The 20907-nt window shown below is 36.8% G+C and overlaps 1 protein-coding gene and 1 pseudogene across 1 annotated transcript; both read right to left on the minus strand.

Moving 5' to 3' along the window:
- Positions 1-1351: 1351 nt before the first annotated feature.
- Positions 1352-3998, minus strand: LOC110600115 (berberine bridge enzyme-like 21). The gene is made up of 2 exons (XM_021736856.2): positions 2258-3998; positions 1352-1569 (listed from the first exon to the last, which is right to left on the minus strand). Exons 1-2 carry the CDS (start codon positions 3918-3920, stop codon positions 1481-1483), a joined length of 1752 nt encoding a protein of 583 aa, XP_021592548.1. The 5' UTR covers positions 3921-3998; the 3' UTR covers positions 1352-1480.
- A 4253-nt stretch (positions 3999-8251) lies between these two features.
- On the minus strand, positions 8252-17223 carry LOC110600503 (annotated as a pseudogene).
- Positions 17224-20907: the final 3684 nt, after the last annotated feature.

Here is a 20907-nt window from a genome sequence, read left to right on the forward strand (position 1 = left end):
TTTATTTATCTTCTGCCGCCTATTTCACTCCACCCCTCTCCACACCATGCTCTCTCTTCCTTCTCACTACATTCTTAGTTTTTCACCTCACAGAATTATATCTTTACCCTTTCAATTTTGTCTTCTTCTTTGTCTCTCACGATAAGTTGAAGGGCTGCACTCTCATGCGATGAAAGCTACTCCTCTAGACAAAGAAAACAACTCCTAACAATGAAGAAGAAGGCTCCTCGCGATGAAGGAAAAGACAACTCTTCGGATAAAGTAAAAGACAACTCCTCAGATAAAGGAGAAAGACATTTCATAGACGAAAATGTAAAATGCAAATCAGGAACCGAAAGTTCTTGTTATTTGTGTTGATTTCATTCCATGTATAGATCTGAAGGTGCTTGTTGATATAGATTCAAACTTCTATCTCTCTCTTTCAACAAATTTCACTTTTTTTACTTTCAGCTGAGATTTATTTAATTATTTATTGTTAATTTGTGTATTGATATTATTATTTTAATGAGATGTTAATGGGTATTAACATTTAAGCATTGCTTTTTTGTTGTTAATTTGGATATTTAATTATTTGCTATAAATTTGGCCCATGACTTTTGAATTAAAATGTCTTATTTTTATTAGTTTCAATTTGTTAAAAACTGAATTGAATCAAATTGGAATTTATCGATTTGGTTCGATTTAATTATATTTAAATAATCGATTTGATTTAATTTTTAATATTTTTAAAATTGAATTTTCAATGTGATTCAATTCGAAATCGAACCGATTGATTTCGCAGCCCTAAATATAAGCTTAACAACTAATGGGAGGAAAGAGACACCTATCGTCACCCTCACAACACTCTGAAATAAATTCAAGAATAGGGATCTTAGGAGCGTTAGCCACTTGCATAGGCAAACAAAAATAAAGCCACAAGAAAAATAACCAAGGCAAAAACACTAAAAGTTTTCACACGAAAGCACCAACTGCTGAAACCAAGCAACAAAAAAGGATGTCTACAATCTCACCGGAATGAAAAAGAAAACAAACCCACATTTAGACAAGAAAAACAAACTCACATTTAGACAAGGATGGATGAGCCACCCATCCAGAAAGGGCAAGGGCGGCCGCCACACCAAAAAATGAAGACCTACTTTAAGGAAAAATGAAAAATAATAAATAAAATTTTTTCTCTAAGCAACTTAGGGAGGGATTCCATTGATTAATCCTAATTAACAAAATAATTAATTGTTAATCCGATTGATTTATATTTTAAAAATTACAATATGGATCATTTGCCAAAGAAGTAATGGTGGTTGGCCGTTTATAGCAAGAGTAGTGTGGGCAGGTTTTTCGGCAGGTTTAAGTTGTATAAGATCCAAAATTCCTTCCTTCTTCCCGTATAAATTACAAATGAGAAAGTCCAGCTTTCCGTATAAGCATTCTGGAGCGTCCTTTACAGGACAAAAAGATTTATGGCTATGAATGAAATCCTTCACTAAAAGCTGAGTAAATATATTATTACACCTATTATTAGCTTGACGATGGACCTTGAATCTCTGCCCACATCTACGCCTGAGTACCCTCCTGCCACAACCAAACAAACAAAGTCACAAGAACAGCAAACGAATGGAGAGCTGAGTAGTCTCGATAGGTGAATAAACAGTCCACCCATTGAGGATTACCATCAAACAGCTCACATGCAATACCAGTACACCAGTAAAAGCAGTCAGGAAGACAGGAAATTATTTCCTATTTGATCAAATCATTATCCTCAGGGTACCTTCAAAGGACCCCATCGACGTGTAATTAACAATTCCTTGTTTTTTGGGTTAAAAATGGACGTTAGGCAGGTGCCTATCAATCGATCAGGACGGAAAGTTGCAGCTTTCACAGGCAAATTATTTGATCGAGCATTAATTGGCTCACGGGTCCTACCCATGTGTGCAGACCAACTTGTGAAAAATCCAGCACAAGTCAGTGTAAAAAAAATCCACGCATTCTCATATTAACGCTTTTGCAATTGCAACTACATTGAAAAATCATAATTTCCTAGAATTTTCTCAAAGAAAAACTCAATTTATGAGCTTTCTTTTACCTTACTTGGTCCAATCACTATGATTAGAAGGAAAATCTGCACCCATAAAACACACCATCTCCCATCATGCAGGATTTTTAGCTTATCCAAAGGGAAATGGGATTTTAACAATTGAAGGACACGATATTTGGATTACAATGTAGAACATAATCACCACTAAAATCTTCTATGCCTTACTTGAAAGAGTAGGGATGCTCTGTTCATTCCTGAAGAAATTCTCCGGATCAATTACAGTCTTCACTTTCACCAATCTATCAAAGTTTCCTTTGAAGTACTTGATCCCATAAACGCTACCCTCTTCATAGCTGTTTTTACCAGCTTCCATCACACCAATGTCAAGATCTCTGTAGTTCAAGAATGCACTTCTTGGATTTTTGGACACAAATGGGGTCATATAGCTGTAAAGCTTCCTTATTTGAGTTAAGTATTCGTTCTCTGCTTTGCTTCCTGCTTGTTCCCAATTCACTGAATACTGGATCTTGAATAAATTCCCAGCCCGATGTGGAAATGGAGCATCTGAGGAAGAAATTTCATCCATTCTTCCACCATAAGGATTGAAAACTAATCCAGTCTTTCCCAATTCAATCATCCTTTGCCAAATCCATTTCAACCCATCTTTGGATATTGGTGTCTGCACATAATCTGATTTCCTCTTCAAGAATTTGGCCGAGTTAAGATTTCTATCAAGTAGATCTTTGGGGGATGTTACATGATCGGAGTTAGCCCACCAGACAACAGACCGAATCCAACTCGTCTCGTTACAATTCTCCTTTTTCAACCCCAATTCAGGGAATTCTTTGCCCAATAAAGACACAAGAGTATCAGCTTCTCCTAAATACAAAGCATAAACAGATACTCTAATGGTCTTCTGCTTTTTCTTTGTCTTGGAGGTTACAGGCTGCAAAAGCATCCTCATGAAGAGATTTTTATCTGTTTTCGGAGCAACAAGTTGCCACTTATAAGCAACATCAGTAGCATTATCTTCAATAAATCTTTCAACCTTGAAAACAGTAACAATCTCAGGAACAAGAACAAGCTTGATCTTGTAAGAGATTATAACACCAAAACTTGCTCCTCCACCCCCACGAATAGCCCAAAACAGATCCTCACCCATTGCTTTTCTATCCAAAAGCTTGCCATTAGCATCAACTATTTGAGCATCAAGCACGTTATCCACTGCCAAACCAAATTTCCTCAACATGTTCCCATAACCACCCCCACTAAAATGCCCACCGACACCAACAGTTGGACAAATCCCAGCTGGGAATCCATGAGCTTTGCTTTTCTCCCAGATTCTATAATAAACTTCCCCAAGAGTAGCACCAGTTTGAACCCAAGCAGACTCATTTTTAACATCTACATCAACAGATCGAAGATTAAACATATCAAGAAGGAAAAAGGGATCGTCAGAGCTATAAGAAATCCCTTCATAATCATGGCCGCCACTGCGGATTTTGAGTTGGTAACCAACCTTTTTGGAGCAGATAACAGAGGCTTGGACATGGGAAATCTGTGTAGGGGCTAAAATGATTAAAGGTTTTGGTTTTGGGGTAGTGGAGTTAATCAATCGAGCGTTTCGAATGTAGGCTTGAAGAACTGAAGTGTAAGATGCGTTTGTCTGGGAATAGACAAAGTCTGAGATGTGGTCTTGTGGGTTTGTATTGTTTTGCAGACATTGAAGGAAGGATTCATAGACTGAAACATCAATGGCAGCCCATGTAAAAGAAGAAAGGTATAAGATAAGAGCAAGAAGCAAGGCACAAAAATTTGTTGAGTTCGCCATTGATGAAAATGATTGTGTTATGCTGTGTCGTGTGGATGGAATATATACTTGGCGCATTCATGGCAAGTGGGGATGAAGGAGAGAAATGGAAAAACAGAACGACAACGTTTGTTTATTAAATTCAGGAAACTGGAATCTCGCAATTCAGCGAATGCTCGTCAGCCCGTGGATTTGGCGATATGTTTGTTCATTTTTTGAATAAAATAAAATTAAAAACAAAAAATTAAAATAATGGAAATAAATTTTGACCGACTCACGAGACGTCTCTAATGCGGAAGTTAAAGTTTGTGGCCCAACCCATGAGTCCAGACTGTTATTTACCGTCATTAATTACGTCACTCTTTTTTACAGGAAAAAAAAAAGTAAATTAATACATTGCATGATTATAAATTTATATAAACTTATGTACTTGATTATGGAATTCGCTGGCTTTTTCTTGAACCCAATATAACAATTAGTAATTTGATTTTTATATTAAAGGAAAAATTATTTTTTAATTTCTGACATTTAACATAATTAATATTTCTGTCCCTCTATTTTGGCGATCAAACACTTAAGTCCCTCACTTTCTTTTCTGTTTAAATTCGTAGTCCTTCCGTCCAAAATAGCCGTTTGGGACACGTGAATTGACAAAATTAACCCTCACTAAAAATCCTGCTATTTTAAAATTACAAAATCCAAATCCAAATACCTCTTCGTCTTCTTCTTCTTATTATTCTTCTTATTCTTCTTCTTCTTCTTATTCTTCTTATTCTTCTTCTTCTTCTTCTTCTTTTTCTTCTTCTTCTTCTTCTTCTTCCTACCCTTTCTGCAACTTCTTTTTCTTCTTCTTCGTCTTTCTATCCTTTTTGCAACTTTTTCTTCTTCTTCTTTCTACCATTTTTTTAACTTCTTCTTCTTCTTCTTCTTCTTCTTCTTCTTCCTACCCTTTCTTCTTCTTCTTCTTCTTCTTCTTTTTCCTACCCTTTCTTCTTCTTCTTCTTCCTACCCTTTCTTCTTCTTTTTCTTCTTCCTACCCTTTCTGCAATTGGAGAAAACATGAAAGAGAAAAAAAATAGAAATTTTACGTTGATAGAATGTTATTTTTGGAAAAAATTATCATCTCTCACATTTGACTCTTTGATCAAACGGTTTAAATGAACGGAAGGACTACAAATTTGGACGGAAGAGAAAGTGAATGACTTAAGTGTTGGGTCGCCAAAATAGAGAGACAGAAATGTTAATTACATTAAATCTCAGAGACTAAAAAATAATTTTCCCTATATTAAATTACCAGTTGAATTGTGTACTCCATTTTCAAATTATGATGGATATTAATAAAATTATTAAAAATTAAATTAAATGGATATAAATTTTTAATTTTAATTATTTAATATTGCTCCCTCTTATTTTTATATTTTAATAGTTGATTTATATTCAATTCAAATCAAATTTACTTAAATTAATTTTAAATTACCGCTGAATATTTATTTTATTTTATTTTTATCAAAATTATAAAAGTCTCAATTACCAATATTTTACACTTGATGCTAGAGATAGTGTTGGGAGCAATCAATTATTAAATATATAATTCACACTCTTAACTATAAATAAATTTTATTTTATATTAATAATTATAAAAATTTTATAGTAAATATATTGTACTCGATTATTTTATATATATTATTATTTTAAATATATATTTAAATATATTTTATATATGCAGTTATTTTAAAAATATTTTATAAAGTAAATTTAGTTAAAAGTTTAGTATATATTAATTTATCGATGATATTTACTTTGCTAAAATTAGAGGTGTAATCGAACCGAGCCGAGCCGAGTTTTGTAAAGTTCAAGCTCGTTTATTAAAAAAGTTTGAAAGCTCGAGTTCGAGTTCGAGCTCGACTCGAGCTCTAATATTTGATTCGAGCTCGGCTCGAGAATTAAATATTATAATCGAGCTCGACTCGTGAAAGGCTCGTTCGATTTAATAACGAGCCTGATTCGAGCTCGAACTCGAAAAGCTCGATTAAGAAGCTCGTTAATAAAACTCAAACTCGAATTCGGAAAGCTCGATTAAGAAACTCGTTAAAAAAACTCGAGACTGAACTCAAAATTAAAAAGTTTGGTTTGAGCTCAAGTTCAGGCTCGAGCTCGAATTAATAATTACACTTTAATCAGTTTTTAATCATCATTAATTTAAATAATATAAAAAAAGTATACATAAAAAAAATTACATAACACAATTTATAACTAAAATAACATAAATAAATATAAATTCAACAACATAATAAAATTAGATTACACACAAAATTTAATATCAAACGAATAAAGTTGATTCCAACTTCCAACAGTTGAAACAAGCTAATATAATTTAATTATCTTCATAATAATCTTCATGCTTGTTCAATTAGTTAACTTGAATTTCAACTTCAACATCCATATAACCTTAATTAATTATTATTAATATACTTTGATAATTATTATCATCTTTTATATTGTATGCTTAATTATATAATTATACTTTAATTTTAAAATGTATATAATTTTTACAACTCAATTTATCATGTAGTACTATAATTTTAAAGAATACTTATTATAATAATTAATATTAATTATTTGTGATTATACATTAATTTTATGGAATCTTATTATAATAATTATATACAAAAAATTTTTATAATTTAATTTTAAAGAATACTAATTATAATAATTAATCTTAATTATTTGTAATTTTCAATACTATAATTTTCAATTATTTATAATAGTTTAAATTTTATAACTTTATAGTTATTTTTATTTTTTTAATAATATATGAACTTGTTCATAAATTTATTTAACGAATTAGTTTACCAATTTATTTAAACAATATTACTCACGAGCCTATTTAACGAGTCTGCTCGCGAGCCTTCTCAACGAGCCAGCTCGCGAGCCTAAAAACGAGCCAGCTCGCGAGCCAGCTCGCGAGCCTAAAAACGAGCCAGCTCGCGAGCCTTAACGAGCCGAATACTATTGAGCTCAAGCTCAGCTCGTCACTTAAACGAGCTCAGCTCGTTTAAGTGACGAGCCTCAAAATTGAGCTCGAGCTTGACTCGTTTAAAAAACGAGCCGAACTCGGTCGAGCTTTTATCGAGTCGAGTCTCGAATAGCTCACGAATAGCTTGGCTCATTTACAGCCCTAACTAAAATAATATATCTATTTTATAATTATTATCGTAAAATAAAATAAAACCTAATTAAAATATCAATGTATTCTATAAAATAAAACTCCATAGACTTTATATCTTGCCTTAAATATTTATAATAATATTTAGTTCTTGATATTTTAATTATTCAAATTATTTAATGCTTATAATTTAAACTATTCATACAATTTTAGTTATTTTGAGCAAAGCTAAGACAAAGTTGATTAACATTTTCTTTTTACAGAACAAAGAGAAGGACTAAATTTTTTATTTTATAAAATAAATATGTTTCTAATAGGGATTTTAAAAAGGTACCCGCTAGTGAAACTTCTGTTTATTACATTTTTTTCATGTTTTTTGAATAATTATTTTTCTCTTTTTACTAATATTAATTTAATTTAATAATTTTTAATTCAGAAAAAACACTTAAAATATTAGGTTCAAAATTAAATCTAATTAGCATGCCTACCAATTACATCCAATCTTAAAATTTGAAACGTGGTGATTGATTCATCAGTCATCTTTCATATTAATACTAAAATTTATGATCCGGCTCAAACTAATTTTATAATGTCATAACACAGATATTTAATTATGGTTTAGTTCGATATGAATAATAAACTCTCTTTTTAAAAAAATCGATAAAAATTAAAATGAATCGATTGAATGGTGATCGAGTTGGAACCGGTTGAATGGTGATCGAATTGAAATTCAAACAATTTAATTTAAGTATTTTAAATCGAATCGCATTCACCGATTAAACCTTAAAAGAATTTTATGTTCGTAGCTATCAAAATTTAAACCCTTATATATATGCTTCTGATTAGGCACTTAGGGCGGTACTAGTCCAAAAAGAATCTATGTAAGTAAAATACTGAGCCGAGATAAGATATTCCACCTCGAAAAAGTGGCATTATTATTAATTTTATTATATTTGTTATTGAATTTAAAATTATTAAATTTACTTAAATTTATTTATAAAAATATATAAAAAAATTAATTATTATTGATTTGGTTAAATCTAATTGAATTTTGAATTCTTATCCGGTTCATTGATAGGCCGAATTTAAAAATTTTGGTAAATATATATCAGGCAAATAGTAAATTATAAATAACATCTCAATATCATGAAAGATTAATCACCCATATTCATGCAAAAAATTTAATCATAATAGACCATAAGCTTGCGTTACTTGTGCTTAAATTAATCATCAATATAATCTTCTATAACTTTGCTGGAAGAGTAGGGATACTTTGTTCATTCCTGAAGAAATTCTCTGGATCAATTGCAGTCTTCACTTTCACCAGCCTATCAAAATTTTGATTAAAATACTTATTCCCATAAACCCTACCTTCCTTATAGCTATTTTCACCAGCTTTCATCACACCAATATCAAGATCCCTATAGTTCAAAAATGCACGCCTTGGATCCTTGGATACAAATGGGGTCATATAGCTATAGAGATCCCTTGCCTCCTTCAACTACCCTTTTTCTGCAGTAGTTCCTGCATCTTGCCAGTTCACTGAATATTGGATTTTGAACAAGTTCCCATCTCTATGTGGAAATGGAGTTTTTGTCGCCGGAATTTCACTCATTCTTCCGCCGTAAGGATTAAAGACCATTCCAGTTTTTCCCACTTCAATCATCTTTTGAAAAATCAAATTTAGCTTGTCTTTTGGTATTGGCGTTTGCACATAATCTGATTTTCTCTTGAGGAAACTGGCAGAGTCAAGATCTCTATCAAGCAGAACATCAGGGGATGTTCCGATATCGTGATTTGCCGACCAAAGAACAGACTGAATCCAGCTTGTTTCATTGCAATTCTCTTTCTTCAATCCCAATTCAGGGAACTCTTTGCCTAATAAGGAGACAAGGGTATCAGCTTTTCCTAAATATAAAGCCACAATCGTTTGTAGACTCAGAATATGATCACCAAAAGATGCAAGCAAAGCTGTGGATCTTAGCCTTTGAAGATTTTGCAAATTTAACAGCCTCTGCAATTGCTGTGATTTTTCTGCAGAATTATGGAAAAAACAAAGGGAAGAAATTTGGAACAGAGGAAACTTCAGATTCCTTTGAAAACTTGACTGCATTTTGCATTACAATTTCATTGCCTTATTTATACCGGAAGAAATAAACTGAAAAACAATTTTCAATCTGAGCATCACGCCATATTGCGTTTCTCACGGATTGAGGGAAAAATGGATGCTCAACAATTTAACAAATCATGCAGACACAGAACGTGCAACGTGGACAGAAACAGAACAACGTGCAAAGTGGGTGCAAATGGGTACGTGCAACTGTGGACACTACAGCTGGCATAACAAACAAGCTTATTTCCTTCATTTCTCCCCCGTAAGCTTGTTCTTCACATCTTTGATTCCGATCATCATGTTCAACTCGTCGATCTTGTCCCGAGACAATGGCTTTGTCAGAATGTCAGCCAGTTGTGCTTCAGTTTTGACATATTCGACTTCGACTTCTCCTCTTTGAACACATTCTCGAATGAAATGATATTTAATGTCTATGTGCTTACTTCTGTTATGATGGACAGGATTCTTTGTGAGAGCAATTGCAGATTTGTTATCAACTCTTAACACGAACTTGTTTGTTTTCCACCCGATCAATTCATGTAACAGCCTACTAATCCATGTGCCTTGACAAGCTCCTGCTGTTGCAGCAATATACTCAGCTTCACAAGAGGATAAGGCTACGACTTTCTGCTTCTGAGAGATCCAGGTGACAGGGCTTTGACCGAGGAAGTAGATTACCCCTGTCGTGCTTTTCCTATCATCCACGTCTCCGGCTAAGTCACTGTCGCTATAACCTACTAGCTTGAACTCTTCCTCTTCCACCTTGTTGTATAAGCACCCATGATGTAAGGTGCCTTTCACATAACGCAATATCTGTTTCACGGCTGCTAGATGTTTCGTTGTTGGGGCTTCCATGAAACGACTTACAATTCCAACTGAATATGCAAGATCGGGTCGAGTGTTCACCAAATACCTCAAACTTCCGATTGCACTCCTGTATAGTGTTGCATCTACCGGAGGACTTCCATCTGACTTGCTCAGCTTCACCCGTGTATCCATTGGAACCCGGCATGGCTTGCACTCAGCCAGGCCGAGCTTCTCGAGCATCTTCTCAGCATACCCTAACTGGTTAAGGGTGATGCTATACGGCTTTTGCTTGACTTCTATACCCAGGTAGTAGCTTAGCATCCCAAGATCACTCATCTCGAAGATCTTTCTCATCTTGGCTTTGAAATTCTCCACACCTCTCGGCTTTGAGCCCATGATTATCAGATCATCTACGTACACTCCCACAATCTGCACTTCATCTCCAATATGTTTTTTGTAGACTGCATGTTCGATCATACATCTTTGAAACCCCAGCTCTTGGAAACATTTGTCTAGCTTTGTATTCCATGCCCGAGGCGCCTGTTTAAGACCATACAGGGCCTTTCGTAGTTTCAGAACCTTTCCTTCCTCTCCTTGTTCAATGAATCCATCTGGTTGTGTCACATAAACCTCTTCTTCTATCTCACCATTCAAGAATGCGGATTTGACATCCATATGATGCACTATCCAGCCTTCTTGAGCGGCTACAGCAAGTAATACTCTCACAGTCTCCAGCCTGGCTACGGGAGCAAAGACTTCTTCAAAGTCTATGCCTTGTTTCTGCACATACCCTTTTGCAACAAGTCTTGCTTTATATTTAATGATCTCCCCTTCCGGATTCTTCTTTACTTTAAAGATCCATTTCAGACCAATAGCTCTCTGGTCCTTTGGGAGTTCTACTAGTTCCCATGTTCCGTTTCTCCGGATAGCCTCCATTTCTTCTATCATTGCTTGTCGCCAATGTTCACTGCAGGCAGCTTCATGGTAAGATGCTGGTTCTTCAATTGACATCAGGTAAAGACCGTAGTCTTGGTCGACCTCCACTGTGTTGTCATAAATTTCTTGAAGAGTCCTGAACCTCTTTGGTCCCTCCGAGCTGCTTTCTCCTGTCTCTGAATGTTCTGGATTTGACTCGGCTATAGGTGATAAGGAAGCTGGCGTCAGTTCCTGGCTTCGGAGGTTTTTGTCTTCTTGCATTTGTGCTTCCTTGTATGTGATGACAAGTGGTCCTTCTGTTGTGAAGTTTGATGTCGTCTGGCCTTGCCATTTCCACTTCTCTTCTTCCTGAAACACAACATCCCGACTTACCACAATTCAGTTAGAATTTGGATTCAATAACCGGTATGCTTTGGACCCTGGTTCATATCCCAATAAAACCAGCTTCATGCTTCTGTCATCCAATTTTCTCAAGTGTGGAGCTGTGTTCTTGGCATATGCAATGCAGCAAAAAACACGCATATGATGAACACTCGAAAGTCTTCCATGCCATGCTTGATACGGAGTCATGCCTTGGACACTTCTTGTGGATGATCTGTTCAATATGTATACTGTAGTACGTGCAGCTTCTCCCCAATATGTAGCTGGCACTCCGGAGCTATTCAAGAGACACCTTATCATCTCCACTACAGTTTGGTTTCTTCGCTCTACTACTCCGTTTTGCTGTGGGGAATAAGGAGCAGTGAGCTGGCGTTTGATGCCGTGTAACTCGCAAAACTTGCTGAACTCATTTGATGTAAACTCGCCTCCTCTGTCTGTTCTAAACATTTTGAGTTTACATTCGGACTGGACTTCGATTTGAGCTTTTACTTTCTTGAAAACACTAACAACCTCATCTTTGCTTTTGAGCATCTCAATCCACATATAACGACTGTAATCATCCACGAGCAAGAGAAAATACCTGTTTCTGCCGCATGTGGTAGGTGATATCGGCCCACACAGATCACCATGCATGAGTTCCAGAGGTTTAGTTGCTTGATACTCTCCTGCTTTCGGGAAACTTGTGCGATGTTGCTTGCTGATCACACAAGGTTCACAAATGTCCTTCATTGTTTCTATCTCCGGTAAACCTTTCACCATGCTTTCTTGTGCAAGCTTGCGTAAAGCTTGAAAGTTCAGGTGCCCATAGCGTGCATGCCATAGGCACGATTTTTCTGACGACTTTGTCAAGTGGCACTCCGGTTTAGCTTGTATCATCCTCATCGTATACAAACGATTTTCAGCTCTGTGTACCTTGGCTATCAACCTATCTTTCGCGTCATATACTCTAAAAATTCCTCCATTCACCACCACTTTTGCTCCTGATTCGTCGAGTTGACCAAGACTTATAATATTGGATCTTAAACGAGGAATGTAGTACACATTTGTTAGTTTAAAATGATCTCCATTCTTGCACTGAAACACTAAAGTGCCTCGGCCTTCTACCTTGACAACGGAACCATCACCAAACTTGACATTCCCTTTGATTGTTTCATCGAGATTGGTTAAGGCCTGCTTGTTGCCGGTCATATGGTTGCTTGCCCCCGTATCATAGTGCCACATGGTTCCTTTTGTTTCTACACCTTCAAAATCATGCATCTGTCCTTCATTCAGCATTAGCTCTTTTCCTTTCTCTTCACCAATGTGAATCAGCTCACTGGTCTCTAGCATCAACAATGTCGATTCCTCTTCGAATTGCTCCACTAAATGTGCCTCATTTTTTGGCTTCCTTTCAGCTTTGCAATCAGATTGAAAATGGCCATATTCATTGCAATTGTAACACCTGACCTTTTTAATGTCGAACTTCTGACGGTGTTGTCCTTCATCATCCTGACCTCAGTCTGTTCCAGGAGGGCCACGACTCCTGCCGCGACCTCCTTCTCTACCTCTGCCACGTCCTCTACCATGTCCACGTCCGCGTCCCCGGCCTCTGCTCACGTCCTGTGGGCGCTTCTCGTTGGATCTTGAGGACTCAGCTCGTGCTTTCCACTCTCCTTTAGTGAGTAGCACATATTCGTCTCCTCTAGAGTCGTAACTCCGCAACCTCTCCTCGTGAGCTTTGAGAGAACCAGTTACATCTTCATTTGTTTTAACAGACAAGTTCCCGAATTCCTCTATAGTTGAGGCAATCTGAAGGTACTTAGGGGACACTGAACGTAGCATGTTTTTCACTACATACGTTTCATCAACCTTTTCACTAAGAGCTCGGAGCTTGTTGACAACTGTCGCAATCTTTCCGGTGAATTCATCGACGGATTCACCATCCTCCATCTTCATGCTTTCGAGCTCCCATCTGAGAGCTTGTGCTCGTACTTCTTTGACCCTCTCTGCACCGAGGTTCATAACCTTGAGAGCGTCCCATGCCTCTTTAGCTGATTTCTTTACCCCCAACTGTAACAGGGTATCTTCCGTGATCCCTTGAAAGATTGCCGCCAATGCAATCCGGTCTGAACGAGGATCAACTGGATCTTCTGACTCAACCACATCCCAAACGCCTTGAGCTTGCATATATACTTGCATCTTGATTGCCCAAGCTGCATAATTTGTCTTTGTTAGGAGCGGATACTGTAGAGAGACACCCCCTTCTCTTACGGGTGCTCTCACTACTGTTTCTGCCGTCTGACCACCATTGCCGCCGTTACCACTACGGACAGCACTGGATGATGAAGCTTCGTGTCGTGGCATGTATTTGGGCATAAACTAGGTCCCGGGCTCTGATACCAAGTGTAGACTCAGAATATGATCACCAAAAGATGCAAGCAAAGCTGTGGATCTTAGCCTTTGAAGATTTTGCAAATTTAACAGCCTCTGCAATTGCTGTGATTTTTCTGCAGAATTATGGAAAAAACAAAGGGAAGAAATTTGGAACAGAGGAAACTTCAGATTCCTTTGAAAACTTGACTGCATTTTGCATTACAATTTCATTGCCTTATTTATACTGGAAGAAATAAACTGAAAAACAATTTTCAATCTGAGCATCACGCCATATTGCGTTTCTCACGGATTGAGGGAAAAATGGATGCTCAACAATTTAACAAATCATGCAGACACAGAACGTGCAACGTGGACAGAAACAGAACAACGTGCAAAGTGGGTGCAAATGGGTACGTGCAACTGTGGACACTACAGCTGGCATAACAAACAAGCTTATTTCCTTCATCGTTGCTCTAATGGTCTTCTGATTTTTGTTTGTGTTGGAGGTAATAGGCTGCAATAGCATTGTAACGACCCGAAAATCGGACCGCTACCGGCGCTAGGATCCGGGTCGACTTAAGGCCGCCGGGACCCGTAGCAAGCCAAACATACATCCTGGAAACCTGTTTAATCCCATTCATGATCAACAAACATACATAAAAATTAAAACTTTTCTTTCCATATACATCAACCAAACTCAACCTGTGCATAAACATATACTTAACATGATCATAACATTGATCCCTCCGTGGGATCTCAACAGTGCCCCCAATGGGTGACACAACATATGCTAAGTTGGTTTACATAAGGACATAAAATAACCAAGATCATGTATAAAAAGGGATTACAACATCTATGGTCAAGCACACCTCTAATCATATATAAACATCATTACATAACTACTGTACTTAAGACATTACATTACAATTTGATCATGTCCATTACTAGCTATTACATAACATGAATTCTTTACTCTATCCGGACTCCTGCTCTACACTGTACCTGCAAGCCTGGGGTTAAAGGGAGAGGGGTGAGCTAAAAGCCCAGTGAGTAGAACTATAAAACATAATAACGCTGTGCTTTAATGAAATGCATCATAACACAGACAATTCACATAAGGGTTGGGTGAACTTGTCACCAATTAGTCCAAGTCAACTCTGTGCCAGGCCTGTAGAATGGGGTCCTGGTCTTTTCTGTCAGAACATACTTTACTTACCATTTCCTCAGGGCCTCCTCTGAGCTCCTGGTCTTCGAGTCCCGTAACCGTGCTAGACCATAGGATGGGATCCTGGTCTTTCCTTACTCTGTGCCAGGCCTGTAGAATGGGGCCTGATCTTTCTTACTCTGTGCCAGGCCTGTAGCATGGGGCCTGGTCTTCCTGTCATGGACTAATTGGGTCATCCGACATTCACCCACATCAACAACAATCGATGCAATGCAGCATATTCGTGAAAACTAATGCAATCATCCTATTGCATAATCATGATGCATGATACATGATAAAACATTTAATTTAAAAGATTTAGTTTCGTTCCACTCACCTCTGGCTGACTCTGACAATACCGAAGCAGCTGAACTCACTGCTGGGGTCCTCGGTTCCTCGGGTCCGAACCTACACAGGTGGACTCAAATGAGGGACCAAACATACGTAACTACAACTCTAATATACTCCCCAAAAACCCCCTAGAACACCCTGAAATCATCTCATAAAATCATGCAAGAAATGGCTGAACAGGGCACTTTCGGCGGCAGGTTCGGCGGCCGAAAGTCCCTCCAGAGCCGAAAGTCAGGCAGGTTCGGCGGCACCTTCGGCGGCCGAACCTCCCAGACAGATCCGAAAGTCTTCTTTCGGGGGCAAGCTTCGGCAGCCGAATGCTGCCTCCGCAAGGGGGTTCGGCGGCCGAAACTCCCTTCGGCGGCCGAACCTGGTTTCTGCCAGAAGGGCAGAAACTTGGTTCACATGAACCCCTTGCCTCCCAAAACCTCAAATCATGCATAAATCTCAACCAAAACATGCATACAAGTTCCTAGGGGTCTCAAACAGTCATATACCCCAACTACAACACTTCAAACACACACAATCAACACACATTGTTCAAAACATTAATATTAACCCATAACTCAACATATACCCTAACATGGCTTTCTACCCATAGATCTCGCATAAAACTTATTTAAAACACATAAGGAGCTTAAGATCGGCTCTTACCTCTTGAAGATCGAGAGGGAGACGACCTAAACTTGGAGATCCACGAAAATGAGCTCATGAGTTCCCAAAGCTCCAAAACTTGGTTTAAATGCTCAAAACTTGCAATGTGAGTTTAAAACTCAAGAAAAATGGAAGAGATTTGGAGGAAGAACACAAAAGTTGCAAATGGAAGGTTGGAAGCTTGCTGTGGCCGAAAATGGGAGAAAACTCACCCATTTCGGCTAAGCGCCCCTTTTATAGGTGGCTGGCCAGGCCACGTTCGGGGGCCGAATGCGCTCCCGCATCCATGCAATGTTCGGCGGCCGAACTTGACTTTCGGCGGCCGAAACTAGACTTCCCCAACTCATGCTTTCGGGGGCCTAACGTGCCTCCAAAACGCATGCATGTTCGGCGGCCGAACTTGACTTTCGACGGCCGAACCTGGGTTTTCCTCCAAGGACTTTTCATGCAAAAACTCATTTAAATTTCATACTTAAAATCATAAAACAAATTAAAACATTTTTATAAAACATGATTCTACCCTTCTAGAGGTCTCCGGCATCCGAGATTCCACCGGACGGTAGGAATTCCGATACCGGAGTCTAGCCGGGTATTACAAGCATCCTCATGAAGATAGCATTATCTGTTTTTGGAGCAACCAATTGCCACTTGTAAACAACATCAGTCGTGGCATTCTGATCAAGAGTTCTTTCGACTCTAAATACAGTAACAATCTGTGGAACAGAACAAGATCCTCGCCCATTGCTTTTCTATCCAAAAGCTTGCCATTAGCATCAACGATTTGAGCGTCAAGCACATTATCACTTGCCAAAACATATTTCTTCAACATGTTCCCATATCCACCCCCACTAATATGTCCACCAACACCAACAGTAGGACAAAACCCAGCAGGGAATCCGTGAACTTTGCTTTTCTCCCAGATTCTATAGTAAACTTCACCAAGAGTAGCACCAGTTTGAACCCAAGCAGACTCAGTTTTAACATCTACATTAATAGATCGAAGATTAAACATATCAAGAAGGAAAAATGGAACGTCAGAGACGTAAGAAATCCCTTCATAGTCATGGCCTCCGCTGCGGACTTTGAGTTGGTAACCAACTTTCTTGGTGCAGACAACAGCAGCCTGGACATGGGGAATCTGTTTTGGGGTAATAATGATTAATGGTTTAGGAGTTGTGGAGGTATTCCAGCGAGCATTTCGAATATAGGCTCGAAGAAATGAAGTGTTATAAGCCTGGGAATAGACGAGGTCTGAGATTTGGTCTTGTGGGTTTGTGTTGTAGTCCAAGCATTGGAGGAAAGATTCATAGACAGAAACATCTGGTGCAGGCGCAGCCAATGAAAAAGAAGGGAAAGAAGAAGAAAGGTTGAAGAGAAGAAGAACAAGGAATGTCGAAAGAGGAGTTATTTTGGCCATTGTGGAATGAATATGTTGTTTATTGTGTGATGGGTTGACAATATAAATAGGCTTATTGGCATTACAAATTTTCCTGTAGTGTAGAAAAAATTAAATAAAATCTATATGCTTGATTATTGTTGGAGAATTGACAAGTCTTTATTTTTATTGATTTCTTTTTCTTTTGTCTGTTTTAATTTCCCTATTTTTAATTAAAATATCTTAATATGGGAGTAACTTTATTTTTCCTTAGTTGGATATGCAATATTAAATATGAGAGTAATACTAATTAACTATTTTTAACTTAATTTAGAATAATAATATATATTATCAATTCCTACGCATTTCAGACTAATATTATTAAAATATTTTATAATTTTTCATACTATGTAATTTAAATAGAAAATACACGAGATGTTATTTGAAGATAGTTTAATCGAACGAAGAAAATATATTTATTTATTATGGGTGCTAATAGATTCACTATCCACCATTTTCTTCAAACAATAGAGGGGTAGAATACATTGCCATCCCTGCCAAACCGATAATTTAATTCAAACTTTTGCTTCTAATTCAAGTAAAATTGGGAAATCTGCTGCTACATTGAATTATCCTGGGAGTGATAAACTCCAAACATAATGCTTGGATTGGCTAATAAGAAACCCAATTACCTGCTTGGTTCGAGAGTTCACGATAGAAGTTTGGCTATTGGTTGAAGCTCCACTCGTTAAAGATCAACTTGGACATCAACTTTTAAGTGGTGAAAACGTAAGCTTTGCCAAAATTATAGATTTACTCAATTAATTCTTTTTTTTCGATTTTTTTAAAAAAATACTATTACCAGTATGCTGAACTTTAACCACCCTAAGAGGAGAATAAGATGACAATTGAATAAAGTTTGCAATCAATAGAAGCATCAGAATATCGGAAATTTAAGTGAGAACAATAAAAGAATTTGGAGATTAGAAATTATGTTGTCTTAATCGTTTAGATTACATTTGAGAATTTAGGGCAGGAATAAGTTAAGTGAGATCAATTAAATCTTTTTCACATGAATTAACAGATAAAATATAGAGAAATTGTTGAGTGTCCTTTCTAGTTATCGTAATAAAAATATAAATGCATTTTAATATATTTCTAAAATTACATGGATAATTTAATTAGTTAAGGCAAACTATATATAGGGGCATGATGATAATTATTTCTAACTAATGCTACATAAAACTCGTCCAAAGTAAGTAATGAATTGTCACTACAGGACAGGTTCACGTGATAAGAACCTGATGATTAGATAATACGGTCTAATTATAAAACTCCTTGCTCGAGCTACTCGGCTAACTCTGCTTCGTACAAGCCTAAGCTCGTTGCGGGGGCGTCCACCTCATGTTCCGAGCAAGACTGGGAAAAAGCTCTAGATCTGCCGGATCAGATGAAGGCCCCCGATTCTTTACGACGACTCATGCCCCAAGCTTGGGTCCTTGAATGCCATGGAAGAGAGGCAGAGTCGAGCTTTTATATGGGGGGAGGGCGAACCTAGAAAGGATGTTCCCGACCCCGCATGTCGATATGCTTGCATATTCGTCCATAGGTCAAATCGGATATGTAATTATTGGAATAATTGTTGGAGGGAACAACAATTGGTATCTTTATTACATTGGTTAAAACTTATTTGTTCTTGTTCATTCCTATCACAACAAGATGGACTTTACCTAGACTAAGAATGGACCAACTTTTAAATCTTGGATGGAAATTTCTTTTACCTATTTCTCACCAAGACTCGTCCTTCCCTAGATAGGGCGAGTCTCGACTCAAAGTAATTGTTATTAAGTATAGTCTAACATATCATCGATGCGCCTATAATTACAGGATTACCGACCTATCCGTTGGTGATATCCCTTATCAGACAGCTGACCGCATCATCGTCGGATTATCAGAAAATATTATATTTATCTCCATCTTCTTATAGTATAAAAGGAGAAAGATCATAAAGGCAAATGTACATTGTTCTCTCATATTACTCTTGAGTTCTAAATATTATACTGCCCTTTTCTTCAACTTACTAACTTGAGAGTCAGAGTGGCTGCCGTAGTCACCCACCACCTGACGTTCTCTTTTTTACAGATTTAACTAATCACAGTATAGCTCCGTTTCGGCCACATCATCCATCTAAATGTAGCAATATTATTTAGTTCTGTTACCGCAAAATCTATTGAAGTCTCTTTATTTATTTGGATTAAAATTGATCTTTTGTTCCTTTTCTCTCTAAAAAATGGATCTCTCCACTTTATCTTTCGAAATGGCCGGAATAGTAAATGTCATTAGAGCTGAGCATTCGGTCGGTTCGATTTTAAATCGAACCGAATAAACCAAAAATTAAAATTTTGATATTTATAAAAATCAAACTGATTTTAATTAGAAATCGAATCAAATCGAATTGGTCTGATTCAGTTTAGTTTGATCAATTTGAATTTTTAATAAACTTTTTATTTTTTATACTTTATTTTTAGTATTTTAAAATTTAATTAAAATATTTTAACCTTAATTATAATCTAATCTCTCTATATTATTAAAAATAATATACTATTATCACTAATCAGTTTGGTTCGATTTTTTTTTATTTTTTTCTGATTAAAATCGAACCAAACTGAAATAATTAAAATTTTTAAAATTAAAAACCGAACCAAACCAAAATGAATAAAAAATCAAATTGATTTTTCAAATTAATTCGGTTCGGTCAGTTTTTTATTTGAACCGAATACTGATCACCCATACATGTCATTGCGGAAGGACATGATAAGAGCAAAAGGAAAAATGTCCGGAACCATGGGTCAAGCAAGCGGTAAGGTTCAGTTCTATAGACAAAGCAATTGGATTCTTTCAAAAAGACTCACTAGTCGTTAAAATCCTCCTGAATAGATATGAAGCCAGACGAGTAGTAATGAATATAGGTAGTTCCGTTAATCTTCTCAATGTTTTTTTGAAAGCAAAATTATTGATTGTATTAATAAAATTTCATTAAATAAAGAGGGATATCATCCCAAACAGAGAGACGATTATGCATGATAGACTCTCTGGCCAAAGTATGAGCAGCTAGAGTAGCATGACGACGAATCCATCTAACAAAATAAAGATTTACAATAATTCAAAATCAAATCCCTCCATAAGATAATTTGGTAAAAATGCTCCTCAAGTGCCTGTCTAAATCCCTGCATAAGATAATTTGACAAAAATACTCATTCTTTCTCTCGAACATAAATCATTAAAGTCTCCCAAACAAAGCCATGAAAGAGAGTTTCTATGATATAAAGTTCGAATAAGGTTCTAAGAATGATGTCGTCTTTGCGATTCCGGAAACCCATAATAACTAGTTAACCTCCATTGAACATTACCTTCCAAAACAATTGAATTAATAAAATTTGAAGAAAAGTCAAATACAGAAATAGACCCATGACTCTTCTACATTAACGAAAGGCCTCCTCCCAATTCTTGTCTATTGACTGAGAAGCAACCATCAAAATATAAAAAATTATGAAAAAATTCCATACGAGAACTAAGAGCTTTTGTTTCCATAAAAAGTAAAATGTCCAGCTTGTAACTAGGCAATAACTGTCCAAGAATTGCCGTCATAAATCTGCCAAAGAGGTCTGCATATTCTGAAAATTGATTGGATTGTATGTGAGAAACATCCCCACCATACAGAAATCA

This window comes from Manihot esculenta, chromosome 14 (assembly GCF_001659605.2).
Source record: "Manihot esculenta cultivar AM560-2 chromosome 14, M.esculenta_v8, whole genome shotgun sequence".
Taxonomy (NCBI): domain Eukaryota; kingdom Viridiplantae; phylum Streptophyta; class Magnoliopsida; order Malpighiales; family Euphorbiaceae; genus Manihot; species Manihot esculenta.